This window comes from Carettochelys insculpta, chromosome 1 (genome assembly GCF_033958435.1).
Source record: "Carettochelys insculpta isolate YL-2023 chromosome 1, ASM3395843v1, whole genome shotgun sequence".
NCBI lineage: Eukaryota > Metazoa > Chordata > Testudines > Carettochelyidae > Carettochelys > Carettochelys insculpta.
Window position 1 is genome coordinate 286,696,049 of NC_134137.1, and position 27,337 is coordinate 286,723,385.

Sequence of the window (27,337 nt, forward strand, 5' to 3'; positions counted from 1 at the left end):
CACCTCCACCAACAGCATTATACACAATCTAGTGGTTGAATAAATGGATTGTGCAAGTACTTCACCCACTTTTACATTTCAGCAACCGTGGGGCAGGCAAGCAAAGGTATGCATATTAGTGGGGCACTAGAGGAAGAAGGCTGAGTTAAGATCTCACAGGCAACCTTCCCTGTGCATTTGCTGTTCTTCAGATGTTTGAAAACAAAAGAGCAGTCAAGTAGCACTTTAAAGACTAACAAAATAATTTATTAGGTGATGAGCTTCGTGGGACAGACCCACATCTTCAGACCATAGCCAGACCAGAACAGACTCAATATTTAAGGCACAGAGAACCAAAACAGTAGTCAAAGTTGACAAATCAGAAAAAAATTATCAAGGTGAGCAAAGCAGAGAGCAGAGGGGTGGGGGGAGTCAAGAATTAGATTAAGCCAAGTATGCCAAAGAGCCCCTATAATGTCCCAGAAAGTTTGCATCCCGGTTCAAACCACGTGTTAATGTGTCGAACTTGAATATGAAAGAGAATTCAGCAGCTTCTCTTTGTAAAGCAGACTGGAAATTCTTCTTCAATAAAACGCGGACTCTTAAGTCATTAACAGAATGGCCCGCTCCATTAAAATGTAGACTAACTGGTTTGTGGATCAGGAATGTTTTGATGTCCGTTTTGTGCCCATTAACTCTTTGTCTGAGAGCGTTTGAAGTCTGTCCAATATACAAAGCATCTGGGCATTGTTGGCACATGATGGCGTATATGATGTTAGTTGAGGAGCATGAGAATGTGCCCGTGATTCTGTGAGTAACCTGGTTAGGCTGCCAGCTTTGTCCACATATGTGGACATATGTTAGTCTTTAAAGTGAACACATATGTGGACAAAGCTGGCAGCCTAACCAGGTTACTCACAGAATCACGGGCACATTCTCATGCTCCTCAACTAACATCATATACGCCATCATGTGCCAACAATGCCCAGATGCTTTGTATATTGGACAGACTTCAAACGCTCTCAGACAAAGAGTTAATGGGCACAAAACGGACATCAAAACATTCCTGATCCACAAACCAGTTAGTCTACATTTTAATGGAGCGGGCCATTCTGTTAATGACTTAAGAGTCCGCGTTTTATTGAAGAAGAATTTCCAGTCTGCTTTACAAAGAGAAGCGGCTGAACTCTCTTTCATATTCAAGTTCGACACACTAACAAATGGTTTGAACCGGGATGCAAACTTTCTGGGACCTTATAGGGGCTTTTTGGTATACTTAGCTTAATCTAATTCTTGACACACACTCCTCCCCTGGCTCTCTGATTTGCTCACCTTGACAATTTTTTTTCTGATTTGTCAACTTTGATTACTGTTTTGGTTCTCTGTGGCTTAAATATTGAGTCTGTTCTGGTCTGGCTATGGTCTGAAGGAGTGGGTCTGTCCTACGAAAGCTCACCTAATAAATTATTTTGTTAGTCTTTAAAGTGCTACTTGACTGCTTTTTTGTTTTGATAGTATATAGACTAACAACGGCTCCTTCTCTGTTACTATTCAGATGTTTGAGCTTTGCTCAACTCACTGTTCAGCCACAGGAGGACATACTAACAAGCAACATGACCTCTGTCCTAACTTAGTATTTTTGCCACTGCTTTATGTGATGTATCCTTACAAAAGGAGGTAAGTCACATTTAGCTAAGGTCAGTTATCTAAACTGACTTCTAAAGCCACTTCTATTGTGACCTATGCACGTCCACACACAGATGTGCACCAAACTAAATCACTTTTCACTCACACCTGTGGACACTTTGGTGCATGCCCGTAGAGAGACTATCTCTTACACCCCAGTTCTCCAATGGCATTGGTATGGAGCCTTACTGACTGCCATGGAGCTCTGTATATGCAAAGCAGTCAGTGCACCGATATCTAAATGCAGAATAGGAACTTATAGTTCCACAAATATAAATATGTATCTCCTGTCGTGCCTGATGCCATGCTTCAGTCCAACGGGTCCTTCATTTAAAGAGAATTTAGGGCTGATCAAAGGTTTCACGTTGTCTACTTTGGAGACTGAAAACTATTAAACAGTTACAACACTGGCTGTGCAAGCTTTCTCCATTCAGTCATCTTCGTCCTGGAAGGGCTACTTCCAGAAATCAGAGAAGACCTCAGAGCTCATAGCCAAATCATGAGCTCCCTGTTAGATGTGCCCGCAGAGGTGTCAACTGTGGTAAAGCTTCTGTGATGGGCACACCTTTCTTGCTACAAACTGGTCTGACGTCCCCAACTCATTTGACACAGGCTAATGGACACAGTAATTAAGAGCTCAAATTCATTACCTAGGTTAAAAAAAAAAATGATGACCTATAGGTTACAAGTTCCATGTTACATTCTTAACCCTTTGAGCCATCAACTAGCTCCCTGACCAGGATCCACTCTGAAGGTGAAAGGTTCTATTTTTCCATTACTAATGAAATATGATGCTCTACAAAGTCAAAACACTAATTCTAATTATATTGTTATAATTTGTCAGTGTTTTGATTTTATTGCAGCAGACATATGACTGCTGCTCTCCAGGCTGTTTTAAAGTATTATAAGGTTATCAGCAACTCTGGACCAAATTTTCCTATTGATATGCCTGGGTTTTACATTCAGGTAAGATCATGTGTGCAGCTACACTGCCAGCTCACCAGACTTAAAAGATGTAAAACCCAACAGATGACCAAACTTGTGTAAACAAGTAGGTGAGCCCTGCTTTCAGGGCGTCTGTTTAAGTCCCCATCTGAACTTTAAGCAGAAAGACAAAAATATTTCTAAGATTTGTATAAGTTAAAGCATTCACCCACTTAAGGAATTACGATTTTTTGAGAAGCTCTTCAGAGATCAAACTGTTTGCTTTCCTATTACTGTAAAGGACCAGCACTTGGAGAAGTTGACTGGTCTTCCCAGAAATATCTAGAATTCTCTAGGTTGGATTGTCAAGGACCAGAAAATGTATAGTATCAGATATAAAAAAGAGTCTTATATTTCCAATTATATAAAGCAGAAATTCAACAATTGTGGACCATAGACCAATTGCAACAGTCAGGAGCCAAGTTACTGGTTATATGCTACTGGGTGTTCCCCCGCCCCATACTAAAAATTACCAAATATTAAGGAGTAGGTTTTCAAAGGCAAAAGACAGCATTGAGTGTTCAACTCGCTGATTTTCAGTGGGATCTGGGCACCAAGCAGCCCTTTGTACTTTTAAAAATCTCCTACTTTCCTAATATTATTTTTCACTCTAGGGCACTGCTACGGTTGTCATAGGGGTGTTCTATAACCCCACATGAGACAAAAGGTGCTCCATGCAACTATAAATTGTGGGGGTGGGGTGGGGACATCCATTAAGGCCTGCATTAAAACTATGTCAACAACATGGAAAGTTGAGTGTGCCGGTTTGAGAGATACCAAGCTATCACAGATCTCTTCCACAAGAGCAGTGCTTTTTAGCATTCTTTTTGGACTGAACAGAGCCACGGCATCCAGTACTTTCGCCACTTGCCAGACGTGGCAAACAGGACACTGCACAGTATGACAATTCTGGCTCTCGAGCCACATGTGGCTCTTAGAGCTGCATGAGGGGAGTGGTGTCTGCTCACTCAGTACACAGGCCCCACTGCTTGGTGGGAGAAGTGCATGGCGGCAGACCCGGCATCCCCATCAGCAGCCACTCTAGCAGCCCCAGAGGCTTCAGTGGCGGTGGCTGGGCCACTCCGGTGGCAGCAGCTCTGGCATCCCCACTGGTGGTTGCCGCAGAAGCTCTGGTGGCTCCAGCAAGTCACCAGCATTATTTAGAAAAGGGGCCTGGGGGTGCCTGGGTCTGGGGGAGGGCATTTATTTAGAGGGAGGTGGAAGTGCCTGGCTCAGAGGGGGGGCAGGGAGGAGCGTGTTTATTTAGAACAGGAGAGTCTGTGGCGAACATGGAAGAATGACGATGACAAGTGCAGCAATTTTGAATTCTTATTGGACACCCCTGGAATAGAGCAAATCCTGAACTTCAGCGCAGTACAATTTTAAATTCCCATTTATAATCATGAAGAAATGCAAGTATTTGGTTCCAATACTCTTTGAACCCTCTTTGGTGTCATATTTCCTTTTCTTGCTGTTATGAGTTGGCTGACTGCTTTCTGGGCACTTCACCTATATCAGGAGATAAGATTGCACATATTTGCAAAATCAATTAAAAGTGACAGGGAAAACGGCCATAGGTAAAACATTTCAGATTTTTCATTGCTGTTGAAAGTTAACTTCTGACAACATGTTTGTCTCACAAGTAGAGGTTAGGTGTACAAATTAATTTGAGCAGATATGAGGATTATTTTGTGTAAGTTCATCTCAACCAATGCCTTTCGAGTGAAAACAACTTCTTTTGCTTACCCAAGTTAGTGCCTTCCAGGTTCAGACAAATATATATTATTAGTTATGTCAAGATATTTAGGGAGAAGTTTGTCTTTGCAGCTGCACGGTGCCCCTTTGCTCACAATGCTGCTTAACTCCCATAATTTGTACTTTTATTTTTTCCACTTAAAACATCTTCAAACAGCTGTTTCATCCTCTTTAATAAAACAACAACCTATTGAGAACAAACTGTTCTGTAACTGGGAAAAAATCACTGGAGTACTTCTTCAGTTTGGTGGAAGACTTCACCCTGGAACAGTGTTTCTTAAAACTATACTCTCTGGAACACTGGGGTTCTGTGACAAACTCATACGTGTGCTGTCATAATCTGACACTTTTTAGTTATCATACGATGGTCTATATTTTCTGTTATTAAAACCAGATAAAATATTACTTCTTCATTGCTATGATATCTGATTAAATTACTTCATTTTGTTTTAGCCATATATGTTGTTGTTTGGGGTTTTTTTCTTTTAGTCTGACAATTCTTTTTTGGAAGAAAATTTTCATAGGCATTTCGCATAATAAATATTGTTTGGTATTTCACATTCTCAAAAAGTTAAGGCAACATTGCCCTAGATTAATGCTCAAGATGAGAGCTGATAAGAGCCATCAGAGTCTCCATGGACCAGTAGAAGGCAGCCATGCGGGTTCCACTTCCAAGCCATGGGAGCACAAAGACACTGGTGAGATCTAGCAGGAGGGAGCAGACAGAGTCCAAGCTGCAGCCACCAGCAACTGGTGTGCTAGTTTTGTTCCAGGATTTTTCTACATGCAAGCAATAGACATGAAGCTTGACGAGGCACTTTCCCATTGGTTTAATATTGCTACCTGCATTGGCTCCACCCATCTTCTAGCAAACCTTGGCAGCCTAATCTGTAGCACAATACAGACTCTCCGGATGTATTTTCAGTATGATTCCTTTTTCAAGTCCTCACAGAAATGGGTTGTACCTCTATGTCTCTGCACTATGTCCTTTTCCAAAAGGCAACCCCTTTGCTTGAATACATTATGACCAGGATGTAAATACATTTTCTCTCCCCCACATTTTTAACACAGGTGATAAAATGGGTATTACTAGAAACTACAAAAATTTGGCAGGATTTTCGTATTTACTCAGATAAATGCAGTGACAGAAATTGAACTTGGAGCCCGGTTTCCAAAAGCAGCTTATTTACAGGAATGACACATACCAGAGGATGAGACAAACATTTCTTTATCTTTGCTATCTTGGATTGTTCTCATTCTCCATTTATTTATGGCTCCCCCCCCCCCCCCCCCCCCGTGCATCAGTTTATGCAAAAGATATTTGAAAGACACAAATTTAAACATTGTTCTGAGTCTATTAAAATCAAATATGTTTCAACATAATATGTGCAGTAGGAAATAAGAGAGCAAAGTACTGCAAAGTATATGCAAAAATGCATTGTTACCTCATCACAGAACACAGTGTTTGTGAGAACAAGAAGGCCTGTGGCCCCTTATAGGCTAACAAATTTTGGAGCATAAACTTTTGTGGGCAAAGGCCCACTGTGTCAGGTCTTCGCACACGAAAATATGTTAGTCTATAAGGTGCCACAAGCCTTCTTGTTGTTCTCGAAGATACAGACTAACACGGGTCCCTCTCTGATACTTGTCACCGTGCAAGTGTTTGTAAGAGGGCGCGACAGGGCGCAGAGTGATACTTCACAAAAGCAGTATCGGGGTACTACGAGCGGCCCCCTCCATCTGCTTCCAAAGTAACATCTCAGGAGCAATGAGCCCCTCTTCTCTCCCCTCCCCCAGAAGCAGTGACCACCCCCACTTCCCTCCCGCCCAGGAGTAGTGACCCCTCCCTTCTCTCCTCTCCCCGCCCCGCCCCGCCCCGCCCCGCAGTACACACCTTCCCCGCAGATGCCCAGACCTGGATACCCCAGAGGGGAGTTTTTCCCTCCCTACACAAAGCCCCGGATGTTCTGGCCCCCGAGGGAGACACGGGTCAATCCCGCCCAGCTGCCCCGACCTGTGCCTGGGCCCCGGGCTCCTACCTGGCAGCTTCAACGCGCGAGACAGCACCGTGGCCATGCTGGAAGCGCCCGGTGCGCAGGCGCGACAGCCCAAGGCCTGCTGGGAAATGTAGTTCTCCTGCTGGCGGCTCAGGCAGGGCTCACGCAAGGCGGGGCAGGGAGCGGGAGATTCAGCAGCTGCACAGTACGTGGGAATGCTCTCAGCGTGACCCGGCTCTGAGACCGCCTTGTACGAGGTGCTGCAGAGGCACAGCTGCTGAGCCCTTCCCTGCTCTCTACAGCCGGGCACAGCTCAGACAGCGGGAGCGTGGAGAGACCCCTGGGATCGTGCTAAGTGAGAGTCACGTTTTCCCCCATCAGTCAGCAGGGCCGGACCCAAGCGTTCCAGAATCATGAATTGGAGGGGAAATATGAAGTTCTTTGTATTCGCCTTCCACGTTTTCATGCCTGAGGATTCCTATTCTCCAGGATTTTCCATGCCCATGAGGTCTAGGGCTATGGAAGTGATAGTAGAAAGAGGATTTTTGTTTTTATTTTTTCCCCAATACACCTCATACTAGTACTGTATTGCAATCTATCCTGAAAGTGCACTTTACAAATGTAGATTTTTTGTTAAATAATTGCATTTAAAACCAGAACAACAAAAAGTTTTACAGCGTACAAGTCCACTCAGTTTTACCTCCTGTTCAGCGAATCATTAAGAAAAATAAGTGTGTTTACATTTATGGGAGATAATGTTGCCCATTTCTTATTTACAAGGTGACCAAAAAGTAAGAAGAAGCATACACATGGCACTTTTGTAGCTGGCATTGCAGGGTATTTACGTGCCAGATGTGCTAAACATTCATACTCCACTTCATTCTTTGGCCTCCAATCAAGAGGACATGCTTCCATTCCCAGGGGAAAACACAGTCTCTGCAGCTACCTGGGCAAGTTGAAGTGGTGGGGGGCAGCGGGGAGGGAGGGTGGCTCTGCACTCCCAGAAGGGGTGGGGCAGAAGGCAGCCAGCCCTCAGAGCTGCCCAGAGTGTACAATGCCCCATGCTTTGTTCCAGCCCTTAGTGTGATGTAGAAATTCAGACAGGATCACTGTTTGGGTAACAGAAGCGCTTTATTTAACATGGCCACGGGAGAAAAGGCAAGGGGCGACCAGTTCTCTAAAAAAAACAAAGTACAGTCTTCCTTATATACCCCATACAACAATAGTCCCGTTGTGGGCTGCACAGATATGGAAGCTTGAATCTTCTGGCACAAACCAGTCTTCCAGTTACATTTTCATGCTGAGCTAAATGCATCTGTCTCCGGCTGCTTCCTGATAAGCTTTCTTCCAAGGCCGCATTATTTTTCTCACTTGGCCTTCACCACCTCCCTTTTTCTCAGGCTCTCACTCACCCCCTTTTACCCCACCCTTTTCCCTGCCCTAGTATATATACTCATCTTGCAGCATTTCTTTATTCCTCATCAAGTGCTACTGGGAGCATATGGGCTACCTCTACACTAGCCCAAATCTCTGAAATGGCCATGCAAATGGCCATTTTGAAGATTACTAATAAGGCACTGAAATGCATATTCAGCACCTTATTAGCATGCCACCACCTGTGGCTCTTCGAAATTGTCACTTTTCACTGCCGCATGGCTCGTCCACACAGGGGTTCTTTTCTAAAGGACCCTGCCAACTTCGAAACCCCCTCATTCCAGCAGATAGGAAGAAGGGGATTTTGAAGTTGGCAGGGTCCTTTCGAAAAGGACCCTGTTTGGATGAGCCGCACGGCAGTGAAAAGTGGCAATTTTGAAGAGCTGCAGCCAGTGGTGTGCTAATGAGGCACTGAATATGCATGTCAGTGCCTCGTTAATAATCTTCGAAATGGCCATTTGCATGGCCATTTTGAAGATTTGGACTAGTGTAGACACGGCCATGGCATGATGCTCTGGCAACAGTTTAAAGGGCCCATGGTTCAAGCTGCTACTGCAGCAGTGGCAGCAATTGGAACCCTGGGCTCCTTTGAATCACTGGGCTCCGGGGAAACTGCCACCGCCCACACTCCCTGCATCAGTAGGCCAATCCATGCTGGCAACATTAATTTGAAGAATACACTGATTACATTTACGACTGAACTCCTTGGGGGAGAATTGTATGTCTCCTGCTCTGCTCTACCTGCATTCTGACATGTATTCCATATTATAGCAGTCGTGGATGACGACTCAGCATGCTTAAGAACACTTTCACTGCAGAGTTTACCAAATACAAAGAAGGTATCACTGCGAGATTTCTAAAGAGAGATGGAGAACTTGACCCAAGGTTTAAGAATCTGAAGTGCCCCCCAGAATCTGAGAATGAAGAGGTGTGGAGCATGTTTTCAGAAGTCTTAAAGCCACAGTTCTCTGATGCAGAAATTACAGAACTCCAGTGAAAATGAACATGAGCATTACTATGGACTCTTATCTGGCAGAACTCATCATCAGCATGGATGCATGTTCTCTAGAATGGTGGTTGATGCCTGAAGAGACATATAAATCTTTAGCATATCTGGCAACTCCAGCTGTAACAGTGCCATATGGATGCCTGTTCTCACTTTCAGCTGACATTGTAAACAAGAAGTGGGCAGCATTATCTCCTGCAAATGTAAACAAACTTGTTTGTTTGAGCAATTGGCTGTACAAGAGGTAGGACAGAATAAGCTTCCTCGGTTCTAAGGCTACGTCTGCACATGCTGCTTCTTCCGGAAGTGGCATGGTAATGAGCCGTCCAGAAGATACTAATGAGGGGCGGATGTAAATTTCCCATGCCTCATGAGCATGTGGGCACATGATTCAGAGTCTGGATGACTCCTCGAGGAGTAAAGGGACTTCGAAGTACCGGTGGGTGAGCCACGGCTAGACGCGAGCCAGCACTTCAAAATTTAACACTTTGAAGTTGCCGCGGGGGGGAATATGCTTAATGAAGTGCTGCATATGCAGCACAACACTTCATTAATAAACTCCCAACACCCTACTTACCATCCTCACTTCGAACTAGGGAGGTAGTGTAGACATAGCCATACAGTTTCATATGCTCCTTCCCCATTCCCCTCTTGATTTAAGAGCATTGACAGTCTTCTGGCTATGCAAGCCTTTTTAGAATGACACAGCCATAGAAAAGTAGGGCTTTGTTGAAGAGACTCTGACAGATTCAATCCTGTACCCTTTAGGAAAACTGGTGATAAATAAGGTCAAAGCCATTCCAGCAGAGAAGTACGTTCTAAGGACAAGCTTCTGGAACAGATTGGAGCTGAAAGGAAGAATGCAGCAGCAGGCAGCCAGATGGAAGGGTCACAGAATCTGGACCATTTATTTTTGTGTTCTGGACATCTGGCTCCCTTGCCCTCAGAAATCCCCTGGTTTACTATACATGTCAATGTATAGGGCAGTATTCCAAAATTTATATAAATGCAAAAAAGGCTTTCTCCAACATCAGAGTTAGGCAGGAGTGCTATGTGGGTCAAATTCCAGCAAAAGCAAATAATTTGTGCTGCAAATCCATGCAACTTGATGTATGGATGGCAGAGTATAGTGTTCGGGACATTAGAGATATACCAAGCATGCAAAATGAAGTTTACTGACCTTACATTGTGAATGTGTTCTAGTGATATGCACTGATTTACATATAAATTGAACATGTCTAATTTACTGAGCCCAAGCAACAAATTTTGCTGAAATAACAGTAAGGATGCAAACAGGCCATTAATTTTCAACAATATTAAAATGTTTTTCAAAAAAGTTTGAAAGTCAAGAAATGTGCAGTTAAGCTTGAAGAGTTAAAAGTTTCAATGTCGGGAGTTTAGAAGGCAGTTCATAAAACTAAAGTATACCACAAAGTCTGAAAATGTTTGCTCAGATTCCATCACCAATGCTCATCTCTTCATCCTTACCCGCCCTTACTCTCTTCTGCCTAAAGAGAAGCCCCTATTTACTGCACATGAAAGAAACCGAGTCTCTCCTGACAACTGAGTTTGGTTTTGGGTGACAGATTTTGTGCCCTTTGGCATCACTCCAAATCCAGTCCCAACAAAGAGCTGCCATTTTTGCGTTTGTTTCTTTCCAGGTATGCACGGAGACACCGGGTTGCTCTCTTGAAGTGCTTAACCCATAGCCTTGTTGCAGCCCACAGCCCTGTGTTTGGAACCTGGAACATCCAGTTAGTTCCACATTCCCTACTCTAAGGCCAGGCCTTTAGGGATAAGAATGGGTCATTAACGCATGGGTCCCATGTCTCTGCAGGGATAACTCATGGGGCTGTGGCTTGCACTGAATCCATATTACCTATAGTTTCTCCCTTGTTGCCCATCACTAATGTAGGTAGAATTGTTACAACTTGGAGCAGAGAAGGAGGGTTTTCTGAGGCAATCATAAACACATTGCACAGCCCTGGGATGTTTCCAGTGGTTTTTCTTTTCTCTCTCTCTCTCTCTTTTTTTTTTTTTTTTTTTTTTTAGGCACCTCTGCAGCCTCAGCTGCAAGATTGCTTGGTGACTAGGGGTAGGGAGCCAGCTGAGTACCAGGTCCACTTTTTTTTTTCCTTCACAAAAAAGCACTTGATGTCTGTAAAGACTTTAGTAGACCCTGAGGTTCACATAAACAGAATCTTTGTGGAACTTATCAATTCTGTAAACATCCTTGGTGACTCATGAGTGGACTTTCAAGGAGTGTCCTAACCTGTGGCTGTAGACATATTTAATACTGACTTCCCTTTTGGTTCATATGGGGTTTTAACAAGTATGCACCCTGTAATTGCAGACAGTTCTGCCTCATGAATGCTGCACCATTTATGAATTCTAAAGTTATTATTGTTTAATATTTGTATTACAGTAGTTCCTGGAGGCTCCCGTCAGCATTTGGGGCTTGGTTGTGCTAAATGTACCACACACACAAAGACACTGGTCCTGCCCTGAAGAGATCACACTCAAAGAACTCTTCTGAGTTTTTGTAGATTGGGGAGGAGAGAACATATAAACTACCTTTCAACTTAAGCCACAAAGATTTCTGAAAACAGCCAGCCTCACCAAGGAGAGCAGAACAAAGCGTCTGGAGCTGCTATGCAGCACCACTTTTCACCACTGTGCACTATGCACCACTATAGCACCACTATGCAGCAAAAAACACGTGGAGATTTTTTAAAAAAGATCCTTGACCTCTTTGCTCAGGCTGTTTATGGGTGATGGCTGTTACAGAGTCAGTTCAGTGATGTATAGAACAGGAGAACAGATCTGGGATTTTTGTTATGTGGACACCCCATGTGCTATGAACTGAACTGAGGCCAGGTTTACAATACAGATGTCTGCTGGCACAGCTGTGTTAGTCAGGGGTATGGAAAAAAAACCCTTTGTATGGACCTGACTATGACAGCAATCCCTCCACCTGGACGGCTAACGTGTCCTTTTGCTGGTATAGCTTGCATCGTTCAGGGATGTGGTTTAACTACATCCTTTTGTCTGTATAAACTGCATCTCCGCTATGGGGCTCAGCTGATGTAGCTCTTGTACAGCGGTAGTGGCAGAATCTTTGAAGTTTCGACCAAGTGGTTCTCAACCAAAGGTATGCGTAGCCCCAGATGTGCACAGAGGCAGATGTGTTCCAGGGGTATGGTAACTCTTCTAGTTATGTGTCTAGCTTTACAACTGGCTGCATAAAAAGCACTAGCAAAGTTAGCACAAACTAAAATTTCATACAGATAATGACAGATTTGTACTGATTCATATACTGTGCACTGAAATGGAAGAGTATATTTATAGCCCAAATGATTTATTTTATAATTATATAGTAAAGAGGAGGAGTAAGCAGTTTTCCAGTAGTAGTGTGCTGTGACACTTTTGTATTTTTATGTCTGATTTTGTAAGCAAGTAGATTTTAAGTGAGGTGAAAGTTGGGGGTATGCAAGACAAATTTGACATACGAAAGGGGAACGGTAATGTGGAAAGGCTGAGAGCCACCGATGTACAATAGCAAGAGACTACCAATTAATTGCACAAAGCCAGAAGGGCCAAAAGCTAACTTTGATTCACTAATAGGCTGCATCTGAACTGGTAATTTAGAGGCTGAAGACTTGCACACTAAAATCAATGGAAGCTTTGCCATTGACTCTGCAGAGAGCCCAACTGGGTACCAAGGGCACTAGTTACTAGGAAAAAAAAGTGACTGGGACTTGGGTGAATCGTTAGAACTTCGCCTGGTCCCTTTCCCAGTCTACTGAACTATCAAGTGTCTATACCCTGAGCTTTAAAGTGGTGAGTCCTTCTGGGGGTTTGTTTCCTCTACTTTCAATTAAAGTGTCGTGATAGTGCATCTGGACAGTGCTAATCCTTTCTCAAATGGGAACAGCTGTATGAAATCCACGTGATACCAATTAATGTTAGGGCTACAGCTGTAGAATTGTTGTTTGTTTTTATCCCTGACAACGTGGGTTGCTAACACTTTTGGACGCTGTCTGGACAGTCCTAAAGTTTCTTGTGAGTGGCTTTATGTATTTGGTGTTTTATAACTGTAAAAGTGTCCTGCTTTTCCAGTGCAATGAACTATAACATTTACAAAGAAGCCTCACTTCTCATGCAAGCACTATTTTTTTAAGCGATGGAGTGAGGTAAACAGCTGAAGTCATGTGTCTCTGGTACTGTCTCTGAGAGCCCGTCCTCTGTAATCACGATCTGCTCTCTGCTGGGGCACCTCCCCACTGATGCTTAGCATATTTGACCTGCTGACTAAACAATGGTAATAATAATGACTGACATTTATAATGTCTGCACCCAGAAGAAGCTGAAGCACTTCACTGATTTATTAACCATGGGTTATATTCTCAGCTGGTGTAGCTCAACAAAACTACATTAAAGTCAGGCTAGGAGCTATGCTGATTTACACCAGTTCACGATCTGACCCTATATACTCAAGTGCATACACACACACACATTCATACAGTGCTTCACTCTATGCTAGGGGATCATTGTCCCTATCACGGGCATGCAGCTGCAGCAGGGGTGGAGCATGCAGTTATCTAAGAGCACACAGCAACACCACCAAAGAGTATAGCACTGGAAGTGAGAAAAGCACTGCAGTGAATTGATGCTGTAGGACTAATAATAGGCAGAAATCAAATTTGTCCAGGGAACTAGCCAGTCATGCCATGGATAGGGTACTAATCACAGGAAGCCAGTACATGGTGTTTTCTCCAAGGGATAGTGTGTGCAGTAGTGTAACACATCCTAAAATGGTACTAGTTCAATACGTACACAGGGAGGAACAAGATCACCACCTACTAAGTCACCAGCATTGCTTATTGTGACACCTGGTGTTTCTCTGGAGGTCTCTAAGTCAAGTACTGTCCAAACCTGACTGTTTGGCTTGGCAGCCAATTAACCTGGAAGCACAGAAAAAACAGTGCAGACAATGTATCCTCCTTGTTTACGCTGACCAGAATAGATTTGGCACAGTGTTTCAGGATTGAGCTAATCTGCAGAGAATTAACTGACAAGTCTGTTCAAAGACAGAAACAACTTGAGGAGCCAATCTCAGGCTGGCCAGCACAGGGGTGCAAGCTGCCAGACAGGAACACGGCATAGCGGAAACTATGGATGGTAAGAGAGGTTGCACAGCCGTGCTGGGTGCCAAAGAGCTAGGGCCAGTCCCCAGAGGAACCTGGGGCACGGATTAGAGGAGGCCTGGCAACAGAGGGTCCACTTTAAAAAGGGTCTCCACGGCCAATGACTGATGTTTTCACTGCTGTAAGGCTCTCATGTGTGCGAGGAGTTCAGCTTGAATGGGTGGGAGGGGAGGGTAAGAAGGAGCAGCTAGAATAGGTTCCAAAGAAATACTGGGGAAATGTGTAAAGCAGAGCTATGAAGAGGGACACGTCACACATTACAAACTGAAATCCAAAGAGGGTGATGAGGAGAGAAGAAAAGGGGGAAGATATTTGGAAGTCTCGTCTCAGGAGGATTACCATCTGGAGTCCAGGTAAAGTTTATTTGCAATTCTCTGCCTTCCTTACCAGGAAGAAGTTCTGCCTTCTATTGGGATACACAGCCGAGTTCCTAAAAAGCCTGGTCGGTAGAGGGGAAATGAACCTGCAAGAAGATGCAGGAAAAGGAGAGAAAATGTGTCTCAATACCTGTGCCTGTGTGGCACTGACTTAGACCTGTAGGGTGTATAAGTGCTTCTGGCTTGGATGGGCGGGGGAAGAGAGGGGTGCAGGCTGTGCTAATGTGCTGATTGGAAGGAGGAAGAAAAGAGTGTGCAAATTCCAAAGAGAGGGAAAGAGAGAGTGCAAGTTCTGAAAGAGTCTGTGTGTGTATGTTCTGAGACCTAAAATGTTGTGTTCTGCAGGAGAGAGAGAACATGCACTCTGCAAAAAGTGTCCATATTTTGAAGAAGGGGCTGAAGCTGTGAACACATCCTCAGCACTGGAAGGGCAGCAATATTTTCCCTCCTGCTTTACTATCCAGCAGTGTCTTTTGGTACCAGGCTGCTACCAGAACAGCTCACTCCTTTCAGTCAGCATGCCTGTCTGCCTGAAGCATCAGTTCCTCTAGCTGCCAGCCGGCAGGTCTGCCATTAAGGTCTGGTGATCTGTATGGTTACCAGGATGGTCAGTCTATTTTTTGCAGGATCAGACAGCTCTGCTCTCAAATGACCATAAGTAAAATGAGCAAATTCATGTATAATTAAATGCAAAACCCTCCATTAGTTTTAACGTACCATTAACACAGAACTGGCAAGCCCTTAAAATTCAAGAAATTCCAAAACCTGATGTTACTTCCACCTAAACTCAATAAAGTATTCCATGGTGTGTGTGTGCACGTGTGTGTGTGCAATAACAAAATGATATTTATTACAATTAATATTTAACGAGTACTGAAGCAGGAAACAAAGCAGTTTTTACCAAAAAACTCCTGGGTTTTAAAAAGGCTATTTTTCATTTTTTTACCCATTTGCATTCAAATTTTGGACCACTCAGATACATGAATATACTGATTATGTTAAGAATATCCAGTCATTACAGGAGGTGCAGAGAGTTTTACCCACAAAAGTGCATGATCTGGTACCTTTGTTAATTTCTTAAGATGCCACAGGATTGCTTGTTTTTGAAGATACAGACTAACATGGCTACCCGCCTGAGACTTTTGTGAGGTGCAGTGATAGCAATAAATTAGTACATTTAGTAATAAATTAGTTGGAGTGAAAATGTGAGGCTGTCTGTCTCAGCAAGACACTGCAGTGATGGACACATGCACATGTGTATATGTTAGTGCTCAACTTGAAAAAAAATGGGGTGCCAGAACTCCCCAGACATGGCTGCTTGCTCAGGCAGGAAGAGAGAGGGTGGCTTGTTAATGTGAGTAGTCCAGGTAACCAAATTCCTGTCTCTACTTCCAGAGCAGGCCTAAGGATGGAAGAGGTGGAGGAGGCAGCATGAAGACATGGCACTCTTATCTCCCCCTTCTCTTCCACTTGTGGGCTTAATCTGGAACTGCCCGTGAAGGAGAAATGGTGGCTTGGTAACCCTACCCAGCTGTCGAGTTGCCATCTCTCCTTACACAGTAGGGAGCAGGATCAGAAATACTCTTACTTTTGTCTATTTGTTTCTATTTTCCCGACTTCCCATCTCCTAGTACAAGTTGAACCTCTCTAGTCCGGAACCCTCAGGATCGGACGAGAGAGTTTACCAGATTGTGGGAGGTCAATATTGGCTAGCAGCATTACCAACACTTCACTGCTTCTTGGGCTCTTACAAACTAATTAAGGGTAACTTACAGCTAAATAACAGCACAGAACACTGACAGTCAGGACTGGTGGCTGTAAACAAACTTCATGGGAAACTTGGCAACATCTATGATGAGTGGATATCCAGCTAACTAAAATCACGCCAGACCATGGATGTTGCCAGACCAGAGAGTGCTAGACTAGAGAGTTTCAATCTCAATATTTACCGAGAAAATTGGTGTTAATTTTTTGCACCTCGTTTAATTTTTTTTTTGTAATAAACATCAATAGATTCCTGGGAAATTTTAAATAAAATAACCTCCCAAAACATAGAGTCTTGTGCTATGGAATACAGTATCTTGGAGACTAATGTTTAAAGCAAACAAGAATGAGTGAATTGGTGGGAAACATGGGTCTGGAAACTAAAATCCTGGCAGCATTAATTTATTTTAGAGAATGACTTCAAGGAGACTTGGAGAGGCCAAGTGTTGATCCTGGAAGTGCTGCTTTTTTAGATAGTGAGCTCACACAGCTCTCTGATCATGTGGGGATGGGGAATTTGGAAGCCAGAGAGCAGGAGAGATTATTGAAGTTTAATGTTTGGACACAAATGTCTGCTCTTTGGATACTGATACGTTATGGCATGCCTACAATATACCTAAATGGCTGGCCTGTGTCAGCAGATTAAGGGTCACCAGGCTCAGGCTGCATGGCTGTAAAACCGAGATGTAGATACTTGAACTGGGCTGGAGCACAAGTTATGGGACCTCATGAGGGAGAAGGATTCCAGAACTTAGGCTCCAGCCTTCAGCCAAACACCTCCGAGACAATTTTACAGCCCTGCAGCCCAAGTCCTGTGAGCTCAAGTCAACTGGCACAAGCCAGCCACAGGGGATAAAGTGCAGTGTACCTATACCCTTAGCTGTAAGTGAAAAAGACCTATTACTGGATCATTCAGTCTATCTAATTATATGAGCAGAATAGGCTGTAATTACTGATGGAGAACATATCAACAAACAAAACAACAATAATAAACACTATCAAAACAAAAAGCAGTCAAGTAGCACTTTAAAGACTAGCAAAATAGTTTATTAGGTGAGCTTTCGTGGGACAGACCCACTTCTTCAGTGGGTCTGTCCCATGAAAGCTCACCTAATAAACTATTTTGCTAGTCTTTAAAGTGCTACTTGACTGCTTTTTGTTTTGATAGTGTATAGACTAGCACGGCTTCCTCTCTGTTACTAATAATAAACACTCTGCACTTACTAATACTCTTCATCCAAGGACCTCAGAGACTTTAATCTGTTTATAAATATACTTCAGTGATCACAGTGATACACTGGCAGTTCTTGTTCTGGTTATCCACCATGTTTCTTAACACCCTTTCAGAATTGCTGTTTTCCATGGCCCTGTACATGTGACATACACTCTTTGTTCCCAGATGTGTATTTATGCTATTAAACATGTTATGGGAATGAGCCCAGCACATGAAACAATCCAGATTGCTCTATAAGTTCCCTGTCCTAATCATTAGTTACTGCTCCAGTAATCTAATATGTGACCCCTGAAAATATTAGCAGTAGTCGGCTTATATTTTCTTGCAAGTTGTTGATAAAGGCCAGGAACAGATGTCTGCGGGTGCATACTAGACACGCTGCCATTAGATGATGATTCCACACTAACAATTGTTTTAAATTGAGTCATTGACAGACAATAGCCGTGGCATTCACAATGCACTTTTGACAGCGTAATAGCCCTTTAATTCTATCCTGCATCACTACTCATCTTTGACTGAGAGGCCCTTTTTAAAACGCTGGTCACTTATGGCCTATACAATAAAATTTCAGGCATGATCTGTTACTGGCCAGTTTTTAAGTTCTCAGCTATTTGGGGCTTTTTGGCACTGATGTCTTTACAAATTACACTGGTGTGACAGCAGTGGCTTTCAGCTACCAGTTCTCATTATGGCCCCAAGCTGTGCATACCACCAACCACACTTTGCCTCCTGATGGAGGAAACACCCACCCCGGCACTCCATGTGGAACAGTTGCAACACTCCACCAGTTCACCCTGGCAGTACATAGAAGAAGCTTGGTCTACACTTGGGAGTTAAATTGATTGCAGATACACAAGTCTGACTAAAGCAATTGCATAGCTAGAATAGATTTATCTGCAATCGACTTATCTGGCTGTCTACACAGACAGAGGTTGACAGGAGAAACTTCCCGTCAACTTGCGATATCGAGGTGTACAGGTGTCGACTGTCTACCCCAGATAGTTCAATTTCATGCATCTCTACTCGGCACATGAAATCGAACTCTGGATGATCGACCCTGTCCAGGTTGATCTTCCTGGTAGAGTAGACATACCCAGAGGCTACAACATTTAGCTTCTTGCCATTCCTACATAGTCCATTGCCCCTCTCCCTCTTCCCTGCTATCTCATTGTAGGCTACAGAGCTCAGTCTACCTTCCTCACCCTCCCTTTGTACGCAGACTGGATAGGAGAACATTTCCTTCCCACCCCCATATGGGCACACTACCAATCCCTGTGTTAATTCTCCTAACACAGGCTGGGGTGCCTGGCCCTCAGATACAGCCCTCTCTGACTCGTCCATGTTACACTTAACAAACCTCAGAGTATCCCTTACCCTTAAATGGGTGTTTTACTTTTGCCCCTTTTCTGGAGCAGAGAGTGGAGATGGTGAGTGTTTTCACACTGCTTGGAACCCTCCTTGCACCTGTGGCAGAGTGTGGCTGACAGTGCTCATCTGCCCCACGTCCAGTCTCTCAGATCAATCATTAAATCAAACAAAGGAATTTGAATTCAAGCCAGACACAACCTGCCTGTACCAATCTGTGCCCTCCAAGTGGCACTGGTAGCCATCCATTTTGTACTAAGGTATCTGCTACGAAACCAAGAGGCGTGGGGGTGGGGGTGTTTGTGTGCTGCATGGTCTGTCCTCAATTAATGTTCACTCCCTTGTGAAACACGGCAGATGATGTCCCAGGCCTGGTGTAGGCTGAACGGTTATATCATCATGTACAGAGAAAGAGTATTGGGTCCCGTCCTCCCCCACAACACACACCATGCTACAAAGGGCAGGTGTGGAAGCTGGTCAGGCTAAAGGATGAAGGCTAAGGCTGGAGTTGGAATCTTACAGGAAATTTTCTGAATTTCTAGCACTTAGGGATGTATTAATTATTATATTATTATTATAAATAGAGCAGTCTACTGACATTGTTTTAAATTATAACAATAATGGTGTTAACTCTACCTTGGGCATGCTTTCCTATAGAATACAATGTCTGATCCACAGCCATGTCTGCGAAACTCTTTGGTTTGGGCCCATCAAGGGTATGATCCTGCAAGCTCTTACCCATGTAAGTAACCCTTACTAGTGAATTGATTTCTATGGGAATATCTAAGGGAGTAAAAATTATTTACATGGGTAAGGATCTGACCCTAAATTAATATTTCTTATTAGGAAATAATACTTACAAGGATAATCAGTAATAGCTGCCTCTCAAGAATTCAAGGAGTAAGGTAGGAGAACTAGTCTAAAAGGCCCTGGAAATACAACATCTGTTTTATTTTTAATTTTATTTGAACCATTGATGTTTCTAGGAGCCTGAAATCAAACAAGCTGGATTTTCAATACCAGATGTGAGATGAGTATATTTCACACATATAAAATGATCAAAGTAACCCAGTACAGAAACAGGCAGAGGCTGAGGATAAGGATTGTAATGGTTGATTTTCTTTGGGGTGTTTGTAAATGAATTGGAAAGCTAGCCAGCCTCCCTGATTTGGGCTGCATTGTAAGACAGTCTGAACAAGAAGCTCCAGAGTTGGTAAATGCTTTCCTTTTGGGAATGCTTAAACAGAGATTTTCTTATTTTGACAATAAAAAAGTGAGCTCAAAAAGCTGGGGCTCATTCATTCAGGAAGAAGAGATGGGGAACCAGGGTTCCAACACTGAGTAGTGCAGAGAAGGCCAGAGAAATTGTTTTTACCACAGGTCTCAGTGATGCATTTCTGATAAAACAAAATAATGTTTTTTAAAAGAGTTCTGCATTTTGGCTGCCTTTGTTGAGAATAGTTCTATGCATGCCTATGTGGGGGTTGCTATGGGGAGGAAAATGTACTTTTCCCCCCTTAAAATTATTAAGAGAATGAATTTTGATCACAAAATATGTCCCTGACGTGCAATGTATCATTTTAAAATAGTGCATAACTGTAATATTAATATTGCTGCATTTATATTGCTAATATGACTACATGCATAAAAATACGCACAATTTAAAATAAGTAGTTAAGTATAGTGAAATAAAATGGTGCACTCAGATGCTTCCTTCTTCAGCTCAATTTCTAAAATACATGGAACATGCTAAGTAGTTGGACTGGAACTCCTCCCAGTCTATTAGGAGAGGAAGGTTATATGTCACTGGAAAGGTAATGTAATTTCATCAAGGCTTGCAGTAAGGTCTCAGGTTTGATGTATGACCTGAATGTCACAGTAATTTGGGCTTTCTAAATGTTCCCACTTTTCAAATGGGCAGCTCCATGGCTATGACTAAGATCTAGGCTACAGATTATGTAAATCGTTGCTAGTAATCCTGAATGGTAATGCGAACTTGGGTGTGTACTATTACATCAATGGAGCAGATTTCTATTTTATGTACATACGCGTATCTACACAGAACTGGTATTTCTAGCTATGTTACGAAAACTATCAGCATCACAAAGGTGTGGAATAAACAGGTCATAGACACTGATTTGTTCACTTACATTTATTCACAATCTCTACACAATAAGGTCTATAGGTTAGGGATGAATTAAGTTAGACTGGGAAAGACCCTGGAAGAGAAGCAATGTGAGGAGCTTTTCCCACTGCTCTCTACATCTACTGTATATCTGTGAACATTTGTGAGAATGTCCATGTGTCTGTCTGTTCAATAACTGCTCCTAAACAGTAAGAGGTAGGACCACCAAATTCGGTATGCAGCTTCCTCTTGTAACTGAAAGCAAGGTAAAGGTTGTGCCAGGAAAAAGGGATGTGCCTGGAATGGGATTTCTTCTCATAAAATCATACAGAAAAGAGACAGAACACCAGGCAGGTGAAAGGGGCTGGCTGAGGCCTACTCCCCATCCAGGACTGACCCAGGCCAAAGCCTCTAACCCCTGGTGCCCTTTTAGGGAGCGGCAGGCAGAAGCCTGAATCTCTGCCCCACCCCATTCTTACAGGAACATCGCTGGCTGCTCCCCTTCATCAGGGAGCCAGGGGAAAGTACACAGTTTCCTGCAATCCTCACTCTGGCTGGGGAGCATAGGAGGCAGAACCTGGATCTGACCCAAGTGGGGGACATGCATCTTTCCCCCAGCTGTGCCCACTGGAGCTACAGCAGCCATGGAGAGGCAATTCTCACCTGGCTCCAACCTGCTGTGGTGAGAGAGTGCTGGGATAGTCCTCTCTCCCTGGGCAGCCTGCATACTGAACCCCTCATCCCCAACCCTACTCCAGAGCAATTATTTAAATGAAGTATTTCCATTTTATTTTCCAAAAACCAAAAATGAATTGAGTTAAGGGCCTGAGCACCACCAGGTAAATCTTTTGCAGGTTGAACCGCTCTAGTCCAACATCCTTGGGACCTGACCAGTGCCAAAGGAGAGAATTTTCTGGATCACAGGAGGTCATTATTGTCTAGCAGCATTACCAACACTTCCACTGCTTACTGGGCTCTTAGAAGACAGTTAGGGGTAAATTACAGCTAAGTAACAGCACAGAACACTGACAGCCAGGACTGATGGCTGTAAACAAACTTTATGGGGCCACAAGAAACTTGGCCACACCCATGGTAAGTGTTCACCCGCTAACTAAAATCATGCCAGTTCTGGATTAGAGAGAGGTTCATCCTGTAGTCATATATATATGCTGGAGAGTAACTGAGGACTTTGGTCTTCAGAGGTGGGCTTCTTAGTACTTTTCACCAGCATTAAATTACACTTAATATTACAGTTACTCTTCATTGTTCAGATTATCTACATGTAGGAAGAACAATGTAGAGGGTAAAATATAATGTGGGAATGCTGGGCTTGATTGAGCACCCAAATTCATTAATGGAAGAGATCCTATTGGGTTCAGTGGACACTAAGTTAGTCCCCAAAAGATGTGAAGTGCACTTTTGCCTCTACCATAATCTTCTTCTATAAACCTGACAAATCACTTCATTAATTTGTGTCTTAATCTTCCTAACTATAAAATGGGGATAAAATGTTTCCTCACCTCCTGGTGGTCTAATTGAGACTTACTTCACTAGTATTTTTAAAGCTCTTTGAGGACCTTGGCTAGAAGGTATTATCTAACTGCAAAGACTTATTAAGAAAAAATGTTGTCTGTTACTGAATATTTAAGAGATATCCGTACCCCGCAAATGTTTGAGAATAGGACAGCCCCCATTGCTTATACACAAACAGAACTGACCTCAACATTCTCTTGAAGGATTCACCATCAGAGGGGCCAAAAGAGAAGAGAGAAAGATGGATAAAAGGGATGAATGATATAATCTGTCTCACTGCAGAAGTTAAGATGAAGGCCTGGCTACTCTCCATCATGGGTGCTCTCCCAGTTCTCCTCTTCTTCCTGCTCCTGCTCAGCTGTAGTTGTCAAAAAGACTTCCTGAATGAGCTTCAGAGTTGGAACTACAGAGAAGGAGGTAAGACACACAGACAGGGGAATCAGAGTGCTTATGGATAAGATTCTCTTCAAGTGGTTGATGCAGTTTTAGGTTAGTTCTATTTTACCTCTAGTAAAACCTTCAATCCTCAATCTGGACTGTTCTTTTTAGGGTCCTTACTGACAGAAGAAGGTGCAGGGTAGACAAGAGGTTATCAAAAGGAACCAGAGAGATGTGGTCATGATTAAAAACATGAACAGATATAATTTTTCACTCAGAACACAATACCCCTCACTCCATGCCCAGCACAACCATAGTGTGGGTTTCACTGCATTTCTTGGTTCTAGCTATTCTGGCAGCTGGGAATAGCTGGGGAAAAGAAATGCTTACACTTATCTATGTCCTCTTGGGAACACCCCCAGAAACTACTCCAGGATCCACTGACACCAGACCTGTCTGATACTCTGCTTATATAAAAGGGATTCTCCAGGGGATGGATGCTTTACAAATCCCTTAAATGGTCAGAACAAACATAAAACTTCTGAGAAGCTAGAATGAACTGGGGCCCCTTTGTCTGGGATGATGGCTCAGTTTGATGCAGGGGTTTTGAGAGAGGCAAGTAGCCTTGAGAACACTACTCTACTTTCAGGCAGACAATGCAGAGAAACCTGCAGTTGAGGAAAATATCTACCATTCACCATGCATGAGGATAACAAGAGAGTTTGTGCATCCAGGAGGAGTGCTGTGTAGAGCACTTTTTAGAAGACAGGAACTCAGAGATTGGGGAAGAATTTTTTTTTTTTTTGGCCAGGAGGACCCTGGCAGCTGGGAATCAGGCTGAGAGGTGCTTGTCTGAAGAGGGGAGGTTTGTATGGGACGTTCTGGAGAGCAGGGATTGTAGGGTGACTAGTCAATGCAGTGTAGCTCTGGAAGAGTAGTGTTTGGCGACAGTAGGAGGCTAAAGCAGCTGGAGGCAGTGGAAGGTAGTTGCTGGGGAGATGTTAACTCATATTTATTTAGTCTCTCAAGAGGATTATTCAGTACATCACTGTAGCTTACTGAGAATGAGCATGTGGGTCTCATCCAGGGCTTCCTCAGAGTTAAGGGGAGAAATAGTAAATGACCTTCCTACCAATGGTTCATGTATTTCTTTGTTTGCTCAAATTTCCTCTCTCCTCTCCCATGGCATTCTGCTAATGCAGCAGACAAAGTCAACATCCACGGCATTAATAGTGTCACACGCATGCTGGAGAAATGGGGGAACGGCATCTTTTGGCAAATGAAACATTCCTTGCTGAGTCACCCGAACACTCTGCTGCCAGAGTTCTCCAGGTAACTCTCACTAGTTAACAGCATCATTTCACTGTCCTCAGCCACCTCACTCGTACCAAAGCAGGAGAAAATTTCACTTACTATGAAACTCTTCCTGAATACTTTTTGGATAGCTGAATATGGTGAGGTTAAAGATTACTAAATATTTCCTAAAAACCATTATTATATTGTGGAAAAATTATCTTAAAGAGCAGGAAGCCCCATCATGTGAGACACCCAAAACTGGGTTGGACAAAGTAGTTGAGCTGGGAATATGCTGCAAGGAAAATCTAAATGTAGCCGGGGGCAGTGAAGGGGAGACCAGCTGACCTGGACTCTTTATATGGTTTTAGTAAATGTAACTTGTGTAGTTGCACAAAACTGCTCTCCAACTCACCAACTCGCACTTTCCCAGCTTGTATTTCAAAAATTGCTAACGACGATGAGTTGAACATAGTCTTCATAAGTTGGGATAGCCTCACCCTGCTGAAAGAGAGTGAAGCATGAGTCTAACCATAGGAAAGAGAGAAAGAGGAAAGAAACTAGAACTGGGTTACCATATTTGAAACTTTCAAAATAGAGGACACCCCTGAGAGAAAGTGTAGCTGTATCAGTATCGGCCAGCTCACCTTGTATTAGTGTACTAGCTATATTATAACATATTAATACAAGGTGAGTTCATTGATACTGATACAGATTCACTCCCATTCAGGGGTGTCCTCTTTTTCATATGGTAACCCTAAACTAGAACAAGGTATCAAAAGTTCACTCTCACTCAGGCCAATGCTACTGAATGTTGAGAATGAAGAACAAGGGTTCTCATTCATAGCTGAAGCTTTTCTCCGATGAGAAATAGCTGTCTAAGAAATGCTAGTATCAGAGCTGGTTAAAAAAGGTGGTAGGGATCTACGAACTGGTCTCTCCCAGCTTTACTGTGTTGTCAAAATACCAACTTAGGAAAACAACTGACAAGCTCTACAGCTGGTCAGAAAAATAGGAAATACTGTACAAAAATATCATCACTGTATTTCCAATTTATTTTATTTCAGCCCAGCTCTAGGTATCAGGATGAAGTTCACTTGTGCTGAAAGCCTGTATGATGTCTATTCAAATTAAGGTTTAAGTGGTATTTGGTTCGCAGTTAGATCACTTGTGGGCTTTTTACAGGGGCATGAATTTTTCCCTGAAAGCTGGTATCAATAGTGGGGTTCCCCCCTCCAATGTCAAAGCGTGATTTTACAGTTCTTAAATTCTTCATGGCAGGGACTGTGACATAAATGTCTAGGGGGAAACAATTGAACAGATGGTGGCTGCCACTGGATTACTAATAGCAATAATAATAAATAACAGTTCAGACTCTAGAGTTTGTCAGCTGTATCCCATTAGGCAGGGTTGAGACTTAAATGGAAGACCTCCAAAAGAAGCTAGAAGCTGGTATAGGTAGCAGCATTAGTGATTCAGTGCAGCTGTCTTCCCTCTAAATCTGTACTGATTCTGATGGTCTAATACGTTGTTGAGGGGCTGTCTTTCAGACAGGATGAAAAACTTTGGCCTGGGAATACCTGTGCCTATTAAAGATGCTTTGAAACATGCACAAGAACAGAAGTGCAAGCCTGGTTATCTTGGCTGGTTTCCGCCCACACAAATTACTCTGGCAGTGCCAGTGGCAGAATCTATTCTTCACTTCCTGCCCTAAAAGGTTGTGACGTATTTTAGTGTGTTTGTTAAAGCACCTGTCACAGTCCAAATCCAGCCAGCTGTGTTTCAGCGGTGAGTGAAGGAATAGCTCTCTAAAAATTCATAATTGGAGACATATATCCTTTCACTCACCACTGAAACAGCCACCCAACCCCACCACACACATTTATATATGGTCTAAATTTTCAATAGTATCTAGTGATTTTGGAAGCCTGACTTGTGACATCATAAAGGAGCCTGATAATAAGAGAGTGCTGAGGACTTTTCTTCTAAAATTCAGGCCCCTTTACGGTGTCTCAAGCTGGGCACCTAAAAGCTGAAAGACTGTAGATCACTGGTCCCTTCTGAAACTTTGGAGCCCATTTTATATACCATTTGGGAATCTGCCATCATAAAAAACACTATGGAAGTATAAGGTAGCAGTACTTTTACTTTCTCTCTTAAGTAGCAGTTCCAGGGCTGTAGTCATTCTCCCTGTACTGCCCTTTCTATCTACAGTTTCCATCCAATTTCTGCGGCGCTGGATGATCTTGTGAGGCAAGTACGTTCCATGAAGAAGAGGCTGGAGGAGCTGAACGAACGACTCAATGTAATGAGCAGGACCTTGTCTCCTGTCCGATACAATGCCCTGAGGGGCCAGAGGCTCAGAAGTGTGCAGCTGAGGAGACTGCCTTTTCAGAGGAGGAGGATGTATATCCGCAGGAGAGCTCCGTGGAAGCAGCCGTCTTCCACAAAAAAATAACACAGATTTCTATCCGTCTTTGTTCTACAAGACTTTATCGATGAGAGACTGTCAGACTGACTAAAGTAACACATGTATGAGTGAGGGGTTGGATGCCTCAGAAGATTGGCAGTTATGGATTATACAGCTGCCTTTCAAGTCTAATGTTGGGTCAAGTTCTGCTCAGATCTTTGATGAAGGCTGTGTTGTGACCCATGTGTGATGAGATATTGACTCAAGCCCGTTACCCCACTGCCCCATCTCCATTTCCTTAAGATTGCCAGCTACACTTCTTCTGTAAGGATGATACCTTTTTCCCTCTATCCTACTTTACAGAGCTCTATGGACTCAGGAGCTGGAAAATCATACATATCATTTTTTTTTCAAATGTTAGCCACCTAACTTTGCACTTAGGTACTGAAATAAAAGTGACTTGAGCCTTGTCTACACTAGCCCCAAACTTCAAAATGGCCATGCAAATGGCCATTTCAAAGTTTACTAATGAAGTGCTGAAATACATATTCAGCGCTTCATTAGCATGCGGGCGGCCGCGGCACTTCAAAATTGATGCGGCTTGCCGCCGTGCGGCTCGTCCCAACAGGGCTCCTTTTCGAAAGGACCCCGCCTACTTCGAAGTTCCCTTATTCCTATGAGCAGATGGGAATAAGGGGACTTCGAAGTAGGCAGGGTCCTTTCGAAAAGGAGCCCCATCGGGATGAGCTGCGCGGCGGCGAGCCACGTCAATTTCGAAGTGCTGCGGCCACCCGCATGCTAATGAAGCGC

At 43.4% G+C, this 27,337-nt stretch overlaps 1 protein-coding gene across 4 annotated transcripts; it reads left to right on the forward strand.

The window, feature by feature from the left end:
- Positions 1-13,899: 13,899 nt before the first annotated feature.
- On the forward strand, positions 13,900-27,025 carry LOC142007323 (uncharacterized). 4 transcript variants are annotated; one of them, XM_074983936.1, is made up of 5 exons: positions 14,037-14,401; positions 19,446-19,530; positions 22,650-22,863; positions 24,027-24,156; positions 26,332-27,025. In XM_074983936.1, the coding sequence occupies exons 2-5, from the start codon at positions 19,507-19,509 to the stop codon at positions 26,573-26,575; spliced, it is 612 nt and encodes a 203-aa protein (XP_074840037.1). In that variant the 5' UTR covers positions 14,037-14,401; positions 19,446-19,506; the 3' UTR covers positions 26,576-27,025. The 4 variants fall into 4 exon arrangements, 2 of the variants coding, with proteins under 2 accessions (XP_074840037.1, XP_074840038.1); XR_012643917.1 differs by lacking the exons at positions 14,037-14,401; positions 19,446-19,530 and adding an exon at positions 13,900-14,022; XR_012643916.1 differs by lacking the exon at positions 19,446-19,530.
- Positions 27,026-27,337: the final 312 nt, after the last annotated feature.

Excerpts from the sequence above, each read along its gene's own strand:
- LOC142007323 (XM_074983936.1), top strand. The coding sequence starts at position 19,507 with ATGATCCTGCAAGCTCTTACCCAT. Across the intron at positions 19,531-22,649 it reads TCCTGCAAGCTCTTACCCAT|GATTCACCATCAGAGGGGCC; the intron begins GTAAGTAACCCT and ends ATTCTCTTGAAG. Across the intron at positions 24,157-26,331 it reads CTGCTGCCAGAGTTCTCCAG|TTTCCATCCAATTTCTGCGG; the intron begins GTAACTCTCACT and ends TTCTATCTACAG.